This window comes from Ananas comosus, linkage group 5 (assembly GCF_001540865.1).
Source record: "Ananas comosus cultivar F153 linkage group 5, ASM154086v1, whole genome shotgun sequence".
NCBI classification, from domain to species: domain Eukaryota; kingdom Viridiplantae; phylum Streptophyta; class Magnoliopsida; order Poales; family Bromeliaceae; genus Ananas; species Ananas comosus.
Window position 1 is genome coordinate 3,917,109 of NC_033625.1, and position 15,897 is coordinate 3,933,005.

Sequence of the window (15,897 nt, forward strand, 5' to 3'; positions counted from 1 at the left end):
TCTGAAAAGGAAGAAAATTCAGATCAATAGAGCCAGACCCAGACCAGGTCCTGACCCAAACTCTTGCCGACCATATCTATTTTCCTAATTATTCTCCCCGAGCCCGTTCTTCAAAGAGAATCTTCTAGGGCTAACGATCACCGGCGACGGCGACGGCGGCGGCGGCGGCCGGAGGCGGCGGAGGCGCATTCGAGGTCCGATCGGCTTACTTGCTTTCCCTCTCTTACTCCTCTCTTCGTTTCCGCATCGAATTCCCTTCCCTTCTCATTTAGATCTGAAAACTTGTTAGGGATGAAGAAAACAAAGCCCTAAGTTACTTTGATGAATTGGATCAGGAAAAAAAAAATTGATCATCTGAACTGTTAGATGTATAGTGGTGGTGCTTCTTGTAGTTTCTTTTTTTAATGGAATAAAATGATTGAATAGGTCTATCATTTTGGTTCTTTTACTGGAAAACCTTCCATTGTTGTTTGCTTTTTTAATTTGCAGCTTTTATTTGCATAGTGTATTTGATGCCATGGATCTCACAGAGCAATGATGAGGTCTTTCTTTTTTCGGTAAAAATTGTGGACTTTATATGAACTGTACCTCATTTTGATATCAGTACTTGAAACTTTTAAAAGTTTTGATTTTTACTATCTAATCTTATACAATATTTGATTTAAGTGCGTTTCTATCAGAAATTAATAGCTTTTCCGATGAAACATGTTGGAACCTGATGAATGTTGTGTTATTTGATGAAATATTCTTTGATTAATGTAATGAGAACCGTTACATTCTGGTGGAAATTGGTCATAAGAAGAAGGAAGCAACCTACGTGTTCTTGATCTTTATGAATTTTTAGATGCCACTGTCACATTGTCAAGTTAGTTGGTTGCAAATGCAAATTTAACATCGTTGATATATTCTGCAAGCATGCATATACATTAAGTGAAAGAGACGGATATAACACAATTGGCGTTTAAGATGCATTTCTGACGGCTCTTATTATCTCGTTATTGCCCATAGAGTCCAAAAATGTGTGGCCATGTTTTATAAATATCATAGCTTTTCTATTCCTTTCCACTTACAGCCGACAAACTTATGCACTCTCTCAAGTTGATCTCTCTCACTCCTAAGCTTTATTAGTTTGCCGTGTGTAGAAACACTCACACAATATATATATATATATATATATATATATTTGGTTAAGCTTCCTAGCTTTCCCTATGTGTCAACTTGTTTGTTGTGTAAACATTATATGTTTTGAGTGACCTTCCGTACAGGTTGGAGTTCAAATAATATTGTTTATGTTTAATGCGGCTGCTGACATGCTTTTAATTTTAAAATTAGGCTTGTTCGACTTGATGGGAACCTGCTGTTAAGATGAAAAAGATTGAGGATGGCCTGAGATGTGATCTTTGAATAGCTAAAGAAACAGATACTGCCTGATATTTCTACCATGCAATTAGATTCCCCAGTGGATATGGAACTGCAAATTACTCCTGCGGAGAATGTTTTGGTGAAAGAGGTGGAATTATCTTTTACTCCACCCGTTTCTGCGACTGTTCATCCCCAGAAGCCTGGTGGGATTTACTGCTTCTTTTGTATCAATTAAGTTGTCTTCTTTCATTGTAGTGGATATCATGCAAACATATTGCTATGTCCTTTTATTATTTACAAAATAATAATTCTCTTCATGTTGTCCTTGTTTATTTTATTTAGCCAAAAGACCAACACGACAATGGGCTGCTTGGACACGTCAAGAGGAAGAAAACTTCTTCAATGCATTAAGACAAGTTGGAAAGGTTTCGTACCTTTTGCATTTACTGCATAACTCTTTTCTTTGTGAGTCTAACTGTTGTCAATTGTACATGTTACTTTTTTTAATGTCTAGAACTTCGAGAAGATCACATGCCGGGTCCAAAGCAAGAATAAGGATCAGGTATATACTTGTTCTAACAAGATGAGGCCATTATAGTGATATTTTACATGATAGCGTTTGATTAGCATTAGAGTGTATTTTCTTGAAGCTACTTTTTTAACCCTTTTGTCCATCTTATATATTTTAGCTTTTCTTTGGTTGTGTTATGACTGGTGCTTGCTCATCAGAAAATTGTGTAATTGTATTATTCTCTGGGTATTGTGAATCCCAAATCATTTTCAAGTAATTCTGGTAAAATTAGTGAAAATTTCCACCAATGAAGGACCAGAATGAGTGAAGACGAGTGTTCAATGAGATTTTAAGTTTTTTGTTTATTTTTTAATCAAGATTTCAAAGATGCTCAATCTCTGTGTCAAGGCATGGTAAAATGTGCTAGGATAGGCTTTCTTGCCATTTGGCGGCTGCTTTCTTGGTTGATTTGTTGTAATTCCCATAAAGCAAAATGTTTCTTTTGTTTTGCTCTATTAAAAATGTCCAACTGAAATTTTGTGAGATAGTTTGGTAGTAGAAAAAGAAGAAGGTCCAATAATCTTACTTTTGCTTTTGAATTCATAGACAAATGGATTAATTTTTTTACTAAGGCTTGGATGCAATTTCAATCATCACATTTTTTATATATTTCATGCTCATAGATGTGAAACATATAAAGCCACAAATGCACAAAATTTCATGATAAGTTCTGGTTGTACAGTTGTTCATAACTAGGTTTATATTCACTGCTTGCCGGTGCTTATCACTTCTTATAATACACTATCTACCCATTGAAGTAGTGAGCTGCTTCATTTTTTATACTATTGTACAATATTATGAATCGATATTTTTTTTATTTAAGAATTCCTTTTTCTTTGAGGAAAAATTGAGAAACATGATTATTTGAAAGGATTTTTGTGCTTTTGGTATGAGGTCGCAATATCCACATTGACATGCAGGTTAGGCATTATTACTATCGCCTTGTGAGACGCATGAACAAGCTTCTTGGTCCTGGGCTTTATCTTGATGCGAGAAACTCTAAGGATACCATTGCTGCTATGCTTAGATGGTAATTCCATATTAATGTGTTTGATTATCTTACTAGACTTTCATTATGGTTGATAGATTAGTTTCTTTTCGGCATATCTATATCCCTGGGTAGTTTTCTAATAGGGTTGAGATTGTCTGGTGCTTTCATATATTAAGTTGGGATGGTCACTTTTATCTTTCTTTGATGTGATTGATGTAAGAGGTCTTTTTCCATGACATTTCTAGTTAACTGTTATGAACAATTATCTCCAGTAGTTAACTCATGCCCGTCCGGATGATAGAGTTATAAACCTTGTAGAAGAGTCATAACCATTGTGCTTAAATTTCTGATATCAGTTTTCTTTTCCTTTTCTTTTTGAAAATTATTTTGGAGCATTTTCTTCTGTTAATGCTTGTCTGCCACTAAGTCATCAAATAATCAAGTAATATCCTATAATGTTGGATGTACTAAGACAGAGACATCAACTTTAATTTCCTTATATTTTTATTTTTCTTATTTCTACATCGTCAAGGGGGGAAAAAAAAAGAGAAATAATATATAAATGTTGATGGTTTTACTGCAGGTGGTCTTTACTTGAGAAATTTAGTTGCACTGCATCAAAATTGCATTTGAAGCCTCGAAGGTTTAAAATATTTATAGAGGCACTGGTAAGTTCATTGTTCCTCGTCTCTTCCAATTAATTTCTCTGTATTTGACACCTAAATAAACGAGAATTTGTGAGCTATGTTGTTTTCTAGCATTTAGTTATATTGTGCTTTATAGGAAAATCAACTATTAAAGGATCGCAATAAGACTAGAAGAAAACGTCCACAGGAAGATATTTACTTAACTCCTACATCACCGATACTCACTGATGGTCACCCAGTAAAATTGCTTGCTGTTGACACGCAAAACATTAACTTAATGGGATCGACTAAAGGGGCATTTTTCAAGCGTAATGCGGATGCTAACACTAACTTCAAGCTAAAAGCTACCAAAGGAGACCTCTCTACGACAAGAACTGTTAAGCAGAAACGCAGAGCAGGTATTTTTCATACTCCAGTAATTCCTGGTGGAAATTATGATGTGCTGTTGTTTAGAAAAAGTTGCAGAAGCATTTTGGTCTTAGATGGTCCTTAATCACATCTGGCTGCATTGCTTACTAGAATATTCCATAGCATTGCAGAATTGTACTATGTATCATTAGGCATTGAATTGGTTCAAATAGTGAATGCTTTTATATATAAATCTCTGTGAAATCATCTGTTTACAAATATACGTTTGTTAATGTTGCATAAGTATGAAGAATACTGTTATTTTATTATTGGAGCTAATCTGATTCATGGGTGTTAGTTGGTTTTGTAAGAAATCTAGTTTTTGAAGGGAATACAAGTAAATTCAGATTTTGCAAGGATATGTGTCTAAACGGAAAACTTCTTGAGGGTTACATATATAATCATTTTTACTTGTTACTTCATGTCTGAATTGGTTGTCTAGGAGGTGTTGTTGCATCTTCTGCATACAGAAGATGGGAAAAAGCAGCGATCGCTGGTGTTTCTTTAGTTGCTGACGCTGCTGAGCAACTGGAACGCTCCACCATTAGCCAGAACTCTTCTGTTAATGCTGGAACCTTCAATGCATTGCCACATGAGACGTACTCTGACAAAGGTAAGGTTTTTATTGGATTTTCATTATAATTTATGAGCATAATAAACCTTGTTTTCACTTGGCCTATGAAATAATGCTGATAATGTACAATTAATGCAAACTCTTTATCCTCTAATGCATCACTAGGGATATGCTCTACTCAGAATCTCAACGAAGCAACTATACAGCCATTTGTAAAATTAAAGTTGCAGTTATTTCCTATAAGCGAAGCCATCCGCAAGGCGCTAGAGAAGGTATTATTGAAATCGATGATTTTCTGCTTGTTTGGACCTCGAAATCTGTACAACTTTTCTCTCTTCTGCAGATCTTATTTATTTGAATGAGCACTGATTATTTAGTGGTATTATGTTGTTTTCATGCACAATAGGATGCACATAATCCACATCTAGAACTCACTTTAAGTGCTCGCAAGAGAATAGCATCAGTGCTAGACCACCTCAGTCGGAAATGGGGCAGCTCGAGTGTGGCATCAGGAGAACTCATGCTTTTCCCTTATAATGCTCATCAAGAAGATTTAGCAAGTTACCCTAGGTGGACAATGAAGGATACTGTTGTGGCCGCTGATGTGTTCATTTCTGTTGGTAGTCCTGCCACGTTCCGTTTAAGGTAAGCATTTAAGTTCATGCATTTTGGAATATGGAGCTTTTACATCTATACGTATACATATAGATAGATATGTCTTTGTGAAATCATCTATAAGCCCATGTTCTTAATTTTCATATATCCCTTGAATCTTTTGTCTACAAATACACCCTTATCTTGAGTTGGGAATCGTCCAATTCATAGTAGAATAGTTGGCTTTGTATTAGAAAAAGTTGCCGAAAGAGGCATTGTGTAAAGACATACATGGATATTTTGCAGGGATATGCCATCATTTTGCAAAGCACATGTAATAGCCTCTTGAAGCTTTTATCCACTCGTCAATACTTGCTATAATTGTACTGCTAAAATTCTTTCAACTGTAATTCCTTATGAAGGTATGGTTGGTTTTCTACGGCTGACCTTGACAACTTCATGGTCACGAAAGGCAAGGAGACTGGATGTATCTTGAAGGATAATCTCGATGTGAACAAAGTCGGTACCATGCGTGTGGATGAAACCTCTGAACAACCATCAGATCACATGGAGGATCAGTCAACCTCAGCAGTAGTTCTTCCACCCTCCAAAACACCTTCATCGCAGGTTGGAGTAGAAAATAGAGAACAAATTTCTGGACAACAAGATAACGTCTTGGTATTCCTCTTTCCCTACTTAAACTAGTCAACAAACAGAGTTTCATGTACATGAGGTTCATAGTTGATTCATGCTCTAAATTTCATGATTCATATATATCCAATAAAAAAAAAGGTGTTTTTTTTTGTGATGAATTTTTCGTTGGGCATTGATTTCTTGATGAGATTACTAAGTTTTTTGTCAACTTGTTGTTTTATCTGTATGTTTTATCAAGTTTTATATAAATTATCCCATTGATATGTAGGTCAATAAAGGAGCAAAATGCTCCGCACTATCTGCTGGGGAGTGGGCAGATAGTCTCATCAGTGTAGGAGATTTACTATCTGAAGCATCGAGAGCTGCTGCTGTTGCTAATTCAGATTGCAATGACGAGACCTCACGCAGCTGCGATTCATTTGATGCTGCTATCGCTGCGCATATCTCTGCTCATCAATCTACTAACTCATCCCCTGAGATACCCATATCATCTATCTTGGGTGCGGAAGAAACTTGTGATGCGTTCTCCTTCCGAAGGGTGCCAACCCCAAAGCAAGAAGTTTTAAACCCTTCTTCAAGTTCTTTGGGGTTTAAGGATTTTCTTCAGGTTCACTAAATTTGAACTCATCCTGGTTCTTCAACAATAAAAGTTGTTTATTTGAGTTGACTGGAAATGATGAAAAATTTGCACCTTTTGTCAGGACTCTGCTGGAGCCTTGCCTAGTGATGATCTAAACAGTAGCGAGCGTTTGTTCAGCGAGGACTTAATGGACAATAACAATGATAGCCCTTCAAAGGATCCGTGTATAACAGAAATTTTCTGGGTATTCAACAATCACCTTTTCCTCATATTTGCACTCCTTTTCTGTGAGATTGGATAATTGCACCGTTGGTCTGTGACCGTTTAGCTAAGTTTTCATGTCAGTCTCCTACCTTTTAATTTCTACACTTAGGTCCTGAGCATTTATTACTTGGTTCAGTTTAAGTCCCGTCCGTCAAAAAATCTGTAAATTTGGACAAAAGTTGTCACTTGGTAAGGTTTAATGCAGATGCTGCAAACATGATTCGATCTTGACGTAGCGATTTGCATTCAAGTTAACAAATTTTTTAACTGATGGGATTTGACTGAAACAAGTAGCATATGTTTGGGACCTAATTGCAAATACTAGTAGATTGAGTACCAAAGTAAAAACTGAGTTACGGAATGGGGACCAAATGGTGTAATTAACCCCTACTAGTTTGCTAGTATTTCTTGTAGCTGATGAGAACCTCTCTTTTATACGCTCAGCCTGATTCACTTGGACCGTTGGACTTGGAAGCGCCTTTCAAATACCAGGTTCATGACTTGGTCTTTGGCGATAGCCTCAGTAGTCTGAGTCGCATCATGGCGAGTAGCTTAGATGCATTCCGGAATTTGTCGTTCTTTGGCACGGACAAGAATGACCGGGAGAGAGAAGAGACTTGCAAGGATTAAGCAAATTTGGAGGGAGATTACATAATCCACTCGTGGTGGAGCGAGAAAGTGAAGCCCATGACAACAATCAACGTGTCGACTCGCAAAAGGTCGTCGTTATTCTCATGTATAGATGAACTGATCCAGGATAGTGCAAACAAATCAGTCGGTTTGTTCTTGTTTGTCTGTACATTAAGTGAGAAATATAGGCTGCTGTAGACACATCATAGAGAGAAACAAAGAGATTCAACCAGAATCTGCTGGTAGAATCTTGTATAATGTAAAAACTCTTGCCTCTTTTGATAATCTTGTATAGAAAAGCACTCTTTATGACAGTGAAGTTTGTTACTCTCATGATAAGGTTACAGGCGTAAAATACAACTTCCGAAGATATATGCATAGATGCATAACACCCCTGTTTTGAGGAATACATAAAATTCTTTCTTTAAAATATAAATTGGAGTTTGATGCATTCAAAGCAAGAGCAAAAAGCAATACCCAACTAGGCTTTAATAAGTAACTTCCCCAGCAACTCTTTTTGAATGCCACCGACGTAGAACCTGTTGTTTGGAGTCCTTGGTATGGGCATTTTAAACCCACCCAATACATGTTGAATCTCTTTAAGAATTATTATAATATTATTATGCATGGCTATGTCAGAAACAAAACAATAATAAAGGATTGAAAATGACCAGAATAAACATAACCAGAAAGAGAGAAGAAAAGAAAAGAAAAGAAAAGAAAAACTATTTCTATAAACAGAATAAAAGGCTGTCTCTTTCATTACTTATCAGAAAGTGAGTTGGTCCATATTTGTCAAAATTATCCTTTTGATTAGATAACCTCCTGAATCTTACCCCATACCCTACATTATTTTGCATTTTGTGGATAAGATGATGTAATTGACTCCGACATATTGATTTCACAACTGCTCTTCCATGCCATGTTAAGCGTGCAAATGAAATTAGAACCATGACCATCCATTAAATAGTGCAATGAATAGTATCATGATCTCAGCATGGTGTCAACAAGAACTCTCAGGATAAATTGTTAGTTACACCTGGTACACCACACTAGCTGTGCACCACCCAATGAGAGGCCGTAGTACATTCCCTCGTTAACTTTTTAATTTTCACCGCACAGTAAGTTGCTATAGTTTTCTAATTCAAATTTCTTTTTTTATTTTTACACTAGTGAGTCTGATGATTAGGTCTAAGTTTAAAGAGACAGCATGAAGTTATAAATTCGGTATTTGGATTAAATTCATCGAGAATAAATGATAGTTTAAAAGTACAAAGAATTTGATGAATAATAAAGTAACAAAAGTTAAGAATATAACAGTGTGTCAAACAATCAAATTACTTGATTCGCTTATAAGTCATTCATAGCTCTCTCTCTCTCTCTCTAATTGGATAAGTAACAATCAAATTACTTGATTCGCTTATAAGTCATTCATAGCTCTCTCTCTCTCTCTCTCTAATTGGATAAGTATTAACACGACAATCAACTCCTGATCTATTCACAATTTTGCTATTATTTTAAATTGTATAAAATATGAATTTTAAAAGCAAGTCATATTCAGGTTTTAAGTATTTCACATAGTAGCTGAAATATAAAATTATTATATCAAATAGTAGACACCGGCATCTTTCAAGCAACTTAAAAATCAAAATTTTTAATTTATTATCAAACCAAAAAAAAATAAAATTTATAAAATAATATATAAATTATCTCGAATAAGTTATTCTGATATTCAATTATGATTTTATATTGCAGAATCAACCCGAATATTTTTGGACAGTAACAGGAATGATAATGTGTATGAATTGAATTGGATTGCAAAGTAATTGTGAATGCAATAATTTTGTGAGAATTCCAACCACCAATCAAATTAAGGAGAGGTGCATTGAAGGTCGTGGGCGCCACGTGTGAGACGGCCATTGGCTGGTCGTTTTGACAGGTGGCGTATTAGTTAGGCTCCCGACCTAACACTCCCTCGCTTTTAATTTTCTTTTTCTGAATTAATTTTTTTTTCTAATCTTTATTTGAATTATTACTTTGAAATTATTGACTCCTCCGTCGCAATGTATTAATTGCTCTCGTCTCGTCTCCTTCAGGTGAAAAAATGTATGGAAACCCCTCCACCTATTGGTTATTTGAGAAATCAGTGTCAAAACTATTTGTTTAAATTAAATTTATTTAAAAACTAAGTAACTTTAGCCCAATAAATTACAAATTTTACCAAATTGATTACAGTCCAATAAAGCTGGACTAGTTAAGTACTAATAGCAAATTGAGCTATAAAAAGTTATTTAACTATGTAAATTTAAATTAAGAAAATTAGTATAAAGAAAAAAAAAAAAGTTGAGGAACCTTTTTCAGAGGAGCCTATAGTTGAGTGGGTCTCCGTACATTTTGTACCTCTGCGACGCTCTACATCGTTCGCAAGTGGTGGGCCCCATTCCGACTTTCCAAGTGTCGAACGTGGGAATTTTTTATTTTTTCTGAATTTTTTTAATTGTGGAAAGGCGAAAAGGACGTGCCAAGTCAACTGGTGGGCCCCACATTCTAACGGTCACCCGCCACATCAGTTGATGAGCGCCTTCCACGTCAGCATAATAATAATAAAAAAAACTATAATACTTGCTCTATTCATTAATAAAAATAACAATAATTATCGAGTCAATACTAGAAAAGCTAAGAACATAGCTGGATTCTGAAAGTTTAGTAAACAAAATTGTAATACTACGTATTAAATAAGAAAATTAATATCCGTCCATTGTTACAATTGAATCGCCAGTTAAAAAAAAAATAGAAGTAATGATTCAAATCGATCTTTTTCTTAGTGACGAATAGATCATTCTATGCTTATGCATAGATTATACTTGTTTATTTTCATTTTGAGGAAATAATCAAATATGGTAAATTTGATAACAAATATGAAAGAAAAGTCCTTGGCAATAGCAGTATATCAAATAAGTAATGCTAGATTTAAAATTCAAAACGGATTGTAAATTAACAATTTTTTCTTTACATACCAACGTTTGTTCATTAGTCTTGTTCATTAGTCTTATCATATTTTTTTTATTAAATACTAAAACTCAAAAAGGAGGTGGAGTAAATCCATATTTGTCCTATAAAAATATAATTTTTTTTGTTTTTGCAAATTAATATTTCTCTTAACAAATAACACATACCTACATGAGCATGAATATATGAACTTTAATTAATCATGTAATCACCTAATCATTGAACCCCTCAACTGGCGACTTGACCTTGACTCATATCAATTTCCAGTTAAATGGAAAATAGACAAAAAAAAAATTGATAAGAAATTTCTGCACAAAATGAAATTTTGTTGAGCTCAATCAAATTCTATTTTACAATTGAAGCATATACCATTACATTTTAAAACTTTAAGAAAAACTTAAAAATATTTTAAGTTTCGCTAATCTAGTTTCAGTACTGCAAAAAATCTTTACCGCAATATATTATAAGATGTTTATGTGGTTTGCATTAGAGAAATAAAAATCTATCTTGTTTGGTATCGCGCTTGTTTTAATTTTTTAAGTAAAAGTTTAAACTTTTTTCATTCAAAGTGTTTACTTGATAACACAGAATAAAAATTTAAAAATATTTTTTTTCTTTTAAAAATTTTTTATACAACTTACCATCGAATAGTTAGCAGAATATATGATAAGCTGCGCAGCTATAACAATAATAAAAAAAATGCCTTCAACATATTAAATGGCCAATTTGCATAAAAAATTCACTAATTTTGGACTTTTGCAAAATCGGACCACCTTTTTCGTTTTTCCAGATTCGGTTCACTTTTTCAAAAAGATGATCAAACTACCTCTCTTTCAAAATGCATAAGAAGTACATGCATTAATTATCTTGAAAAATGCAGCTGACAAGTCATTATTACAGTTATCTTTTTCTTGAAAAATAAAATTCTCATTAACATACAAATAAAAAATTTCAAATAATAAAAGTAAAAAAGAAAGAATGGAATACACCTTAAATGGTGCAATATCGTTCCAAATTGTGCAATATTTCTTCCAAATAGTGTAATATTTGTGTAAACAGTGCAATGTTTGCACAATTTATATAACATTGCATAATTTTTTATACTAAATTACGAATAATATAGTATACTACGCGCAAATAATATAACATATTACAATATACTATAAAAATCATGTATTATATGTATAAACGGTAAATATTTTGCACTATTTGTATAAATATTTACACCATTTGCATAGATATTGCATTATTATGAGAGAATGTTGCACCATTTAGATATTCTGTTGCACTCTTTCTTTTTAAAAATTAAAATATATTGTATATTAAATAAAGTGTTAAATTTTTTGAAGATGACAACTGTTAATTCATAATTACATGTACCTTTCTTGAGATACGAGAATCCTCATTTAATTAAGATAAAATAAAAAATAAAATATCATTAATATAATGAAAGAGTGCAACATCCTCTTAAAGAGTGCAATATAGTCTCAAATAGTGCAATATTTATGTAAATAGTGTAATATATGCATCTTTAATACACATATTGCATGATTTTTATACAAAATTACGAATAATATAATATATTACGTGAAAATAACACGAAAATAATATAACATATTAAAATATACTATAAAAATCATGCATTATATGTATAAACGGTGAATATTTTGCACTATTTGTACAAAAATTTACACCATTTGCATAGATGTTGCACTATTATGAGATAATGTTGCACCATTTAGATGTTATGTTGCACTCATTCTTTTTAAAAATTAAAGTGCATTGTATATTAAATAAAGTGTTAAATTTCTTGGAAATGACAACTGCTAAGTCATAATTACATGTACCTTTCTCGAGAGACGAGAATCCTCATTTAATTAAGATAAAGTAAAAAATAAAGTATCATTAATACAATGAAAGAGTGCAACATCCTCTTAAAGAGTGTAACATAGTCTCAAATAGTGCAACATTCTCTTCCAAATAGTGCAATATTTATGTAAATAGTGCAATATATGCATCGTTAATACACATATTGCATGATTTTTATACAAAATTACGAATAATATAATATATTACGTGAAAATAACACGAAAATAATATAACATATTAAAATATACTATAAAAATCATGCATTATATGTATAAACGGTGAATATTTTGCACTATTTGTACAAAAATTTACACCATTTGCATAGATGTTGCACTATTATGAGATAATGTTGCACCATTTAGATGTTATGTTGCACTCATTCTTTTTAAAAATTAAAGTGCATTGTATATTAAATAAAGTGTTAAATTTCTTGGAAATGACAACTGCTAAGTCATAATTACATGTACCTTTCTCGAGAGACGAGAATCCTCATTTAATTAAGATAAAATAAAAAATAAAATATCATTAATACAATAAAAGAGTGCAACATCCTCTTAAAGAGTGTAACATAGTCTCAAATAGTGCAACATTCTCTTCCAAATAGTGCAATATTTATGTAAATAGTGCAATATATGCATCGTTAATACACATATTGCATGATTTTTATACAAAATTACGAATAATATAATATATTACGTGAAAATAACACGAAAATAATATAACATATTAAAATATACTATAAAAATCATGCATTATATGTATAAACGGTGAATATTTTGCACTACTTATATAAAAATTTACACCATTTGCATAGATGTTGCACTATTATGAGATAATGTTGCACCATTTAGATGTTATGTTGCACTCATTCTTTTTAAAAATTAAAGTGCATTGTATATTAAATAAAGTGTTAAATTTTTTGAAAATGATAACAGCTAAGTCATAATTACATGTACCTTTCTCGAGAGACGAGAATCCTCATTTAATTAAGATAAAATAAAAAATAAAATATCATTAATACAATAAAAGAGTGCAACATCCTCTTAAAGAGTGTAACATAGTCTTAAATAGTGCAACATTCTCTTCCAAATAGTGCAATATTTATGTAAATAGTGCAATATATGCATCGTTAATACACATATTGAATAATTTTTTATATAAAATTACGAATAATATAATATATTACGTGAAAATAACACGAAAATAATATAACATATCACAAAATACTATAAAAATCATAAATTATATTATAAACGGTGCATATTTTACATTATTTGTATAAATATTTACACTATTTGTATATATACTGCACTATTATGAGAAAATATTGCACCATTTAGATGGTATATTGCACTCTTTCTTTTTAAAAATTAAAGTGCTTATCTATTAAATAAAGAGTGTAATTTCTTGAAAATGACAACTGCTAAATCATAATTGCATGTACCTTTCTCGAGGGACGAGAATGATCATTTAAAACAATATACAAAAAGTAAAATATTGTTAATAAGATGAAAAAGTGCAACATTCTCTCAAATAATGCAAACATCCTCTTAAATGGTGCAACATTAGAGAGAATGTTGCACTATTTCATTCTAATGTTGCAATCTTTCATTATATTAATGATAATTTATTTTTTATTTTATCTTAATTAAATGAGGATTCTCGTCTTTCGAGAAAAGTACATATAATTATGACCTAGCAGCTGTCATTTCCAAGAAATTTAACACTTTATTTAATATACAATATACTTTTATTTTTTTAAAAAAAGAGTGCAACATAACATCTAAATGGTGCAACATTATCTCATAATAGTGCAACATCTATGCAAATTGTGTAAATTTTTGTACAAATAGTGCAAAATATTCACTGTTTATACATATAATGCATGATTTTTATAGTATATTTTAATATGTTATATTATTTTCGTATTATTTTCACGTAATATATTATATTATTCGTAATTTTGTATAAAAATCATGCAATATGTGTATTAACTATGCATATATTGCACTATTTATATAAATAGTGCACTATTTGGAAGAGAATGTTGCACTATTTGAAACTATGTTACACTCTTTAAGAGGATGTTGCACTCTTTCATTGTATTAATGATATTTTATTTTTTATTTTATCTTAATTAAATGAGGATTCTCGTCTCTCGAGAAAGGTACATGTAATTATGACTTAGCAGTTGTCATTTCTAAAAAATTTAACACTTTATTTAATATATAATGCACTTTAATTTTTTTAAAAAAAGAGTGCAACATAACATCTAAATGGTACAACATTATCTCATAATAGTGTAATATCTATGCAAATGGTGTAAATATTTGTATAAATAGTGTAAAATTTTTACCGTTTATACATATAATACATGATTTTTATAATATATACTATATTATTCATAATTTAGTATAAAAAATTGTGCAACATTATATAAATTGTGCAAACATTGCACTGTTTATACAAATATTACACTATTTGAAAGAAATATTGCACAATTTGGAACGATATTGCACTATTTAAGGTGTATTCCATTCTTTCTTTTTTACTTTTATTATTTAAAATTTTTTATTTGTATGTTAATGAGAATTTCATTTTCTAAAAAGAAGGTAACTGTAATAATAACTTGTCAGCTGCATTTTTGAAGATAATTAATACATGTACTTCTTATGTATTTTGAAATAGGAGTAGTTTGGTCATTTTTTTGAAAAAGCGGACCGAATCTGCAAAAACGAAAAATATGGCCCGGTTTTGCAAAAGCCCAAAACTAGTGAATTTTTTATGCAAATTGGCCATATTAAATTATACAAAAATAATATTTAATAAATTAAAAAGATAAAACAACGAATCAAGCAAAGCCTGTAAGTAAGACCGCATTTCCGAAAGTGCGCACAACATTATCACGGCTAGAGCCAAACCGTGCCAGGTTTGAGCGCGCAGAATTTTCTGCACGGACCCGGTCCGCCACATCATGTGTGGACCATCCCGTAGTGAAATCATCAGCACCCAATAAATTCCATATATTATATATTTTTAAAAATTCTAAAGTTAACTTTCCATGTGAAGATTAAATTCTAAAGTAGAAGGAACCAACGAGGCATGCGATAAATGGTTTGGTGGTCCACGGCGCGCATCGAGGACCAGGTTTAGACAACTGTTTGTCGTCCTAACGACCAGGCACCATGGTAGGCCTGTAGCCCTTCCACTTCCACCACCCAGCCTATACAGTACAGTAATGGTCGGTGGGCGAGTTGTAATATCCCTCAACAATTTTAACACGTCGATAAAAAAAAAAAATCAACAAACACGCACCTGTAAATAAATATGGATAAATAATAAATTTTAGAAAGGAAAAGAAAGTGCGAAAGGGAGAAACCGTCCAACTCCAACAACAACCGGGCACCACAAAAAAAAAAAAAAGAAAAAAAAAGAAGAAGGCGCCCGTCTCTCTCTCTCTCTCCTCCCCCGTTCTCTCCTCTTCGTCGCGCTCTCGTTGACGCATTCCTCTCCTCTCCATTCCGCATCCTTGAAGAAAATCGAGAGGACGAGAAATTGAGCGAGAAAAAGAAGATCCGATGGAGGACGAAGACGCCGACCCCGTGATCACGCGGATGGCGACGACGACGACGACGACGGGGGCGCAGAACCATCCGCCGTCCGCTGTGCAGTCTTCTTCTTCTTCTTCTTCTTCTTCGCAGGGGTCGAATCCGCCGCCGGCGGGAGCTGGTGGTGGTGGTGGCC

At 32.7% G+C, this 15,897-nt stretch overlaps 1 protein-coding gene across 1 annotated transcript; it reads left to right on the plus strand.

Moving 5' to 3' along the window:
• On the plus strand, positions 6 to 7,614 carry LOC109710784 (TSL-kinase interacting protein 1). Its single transcript, XM_020233537.1, has 14 exons — positions 6 to 194; positions 1,333 to 1,565; positions 1,705 to 1,787; positions 1,877 to 1,924; positions 2,854 to 2,963; positions 3,508 to 3,592; positions 3,708 to 3,969; positions 4,422 to 4,592; positions 4,719 to 4,825; positions 4,960 to 5,198; positions 5,570 to 5,825; positions 6,070 to 6,408; positions 6,503 to 6,625; positions 7,090 to 7,614. Exons 2-14 carry the CDS (start codon positions 1,442 to 1,444, stop codon positions 7,273 to 7,275), a joined length of 2,133 nt encoding a protein of 710 aa, XP_020089126.1. The 5' UTR covers positions 6 to 194; positions 1,333 to 1,441; the 3' UTR covers positions 7,276 to 7,614.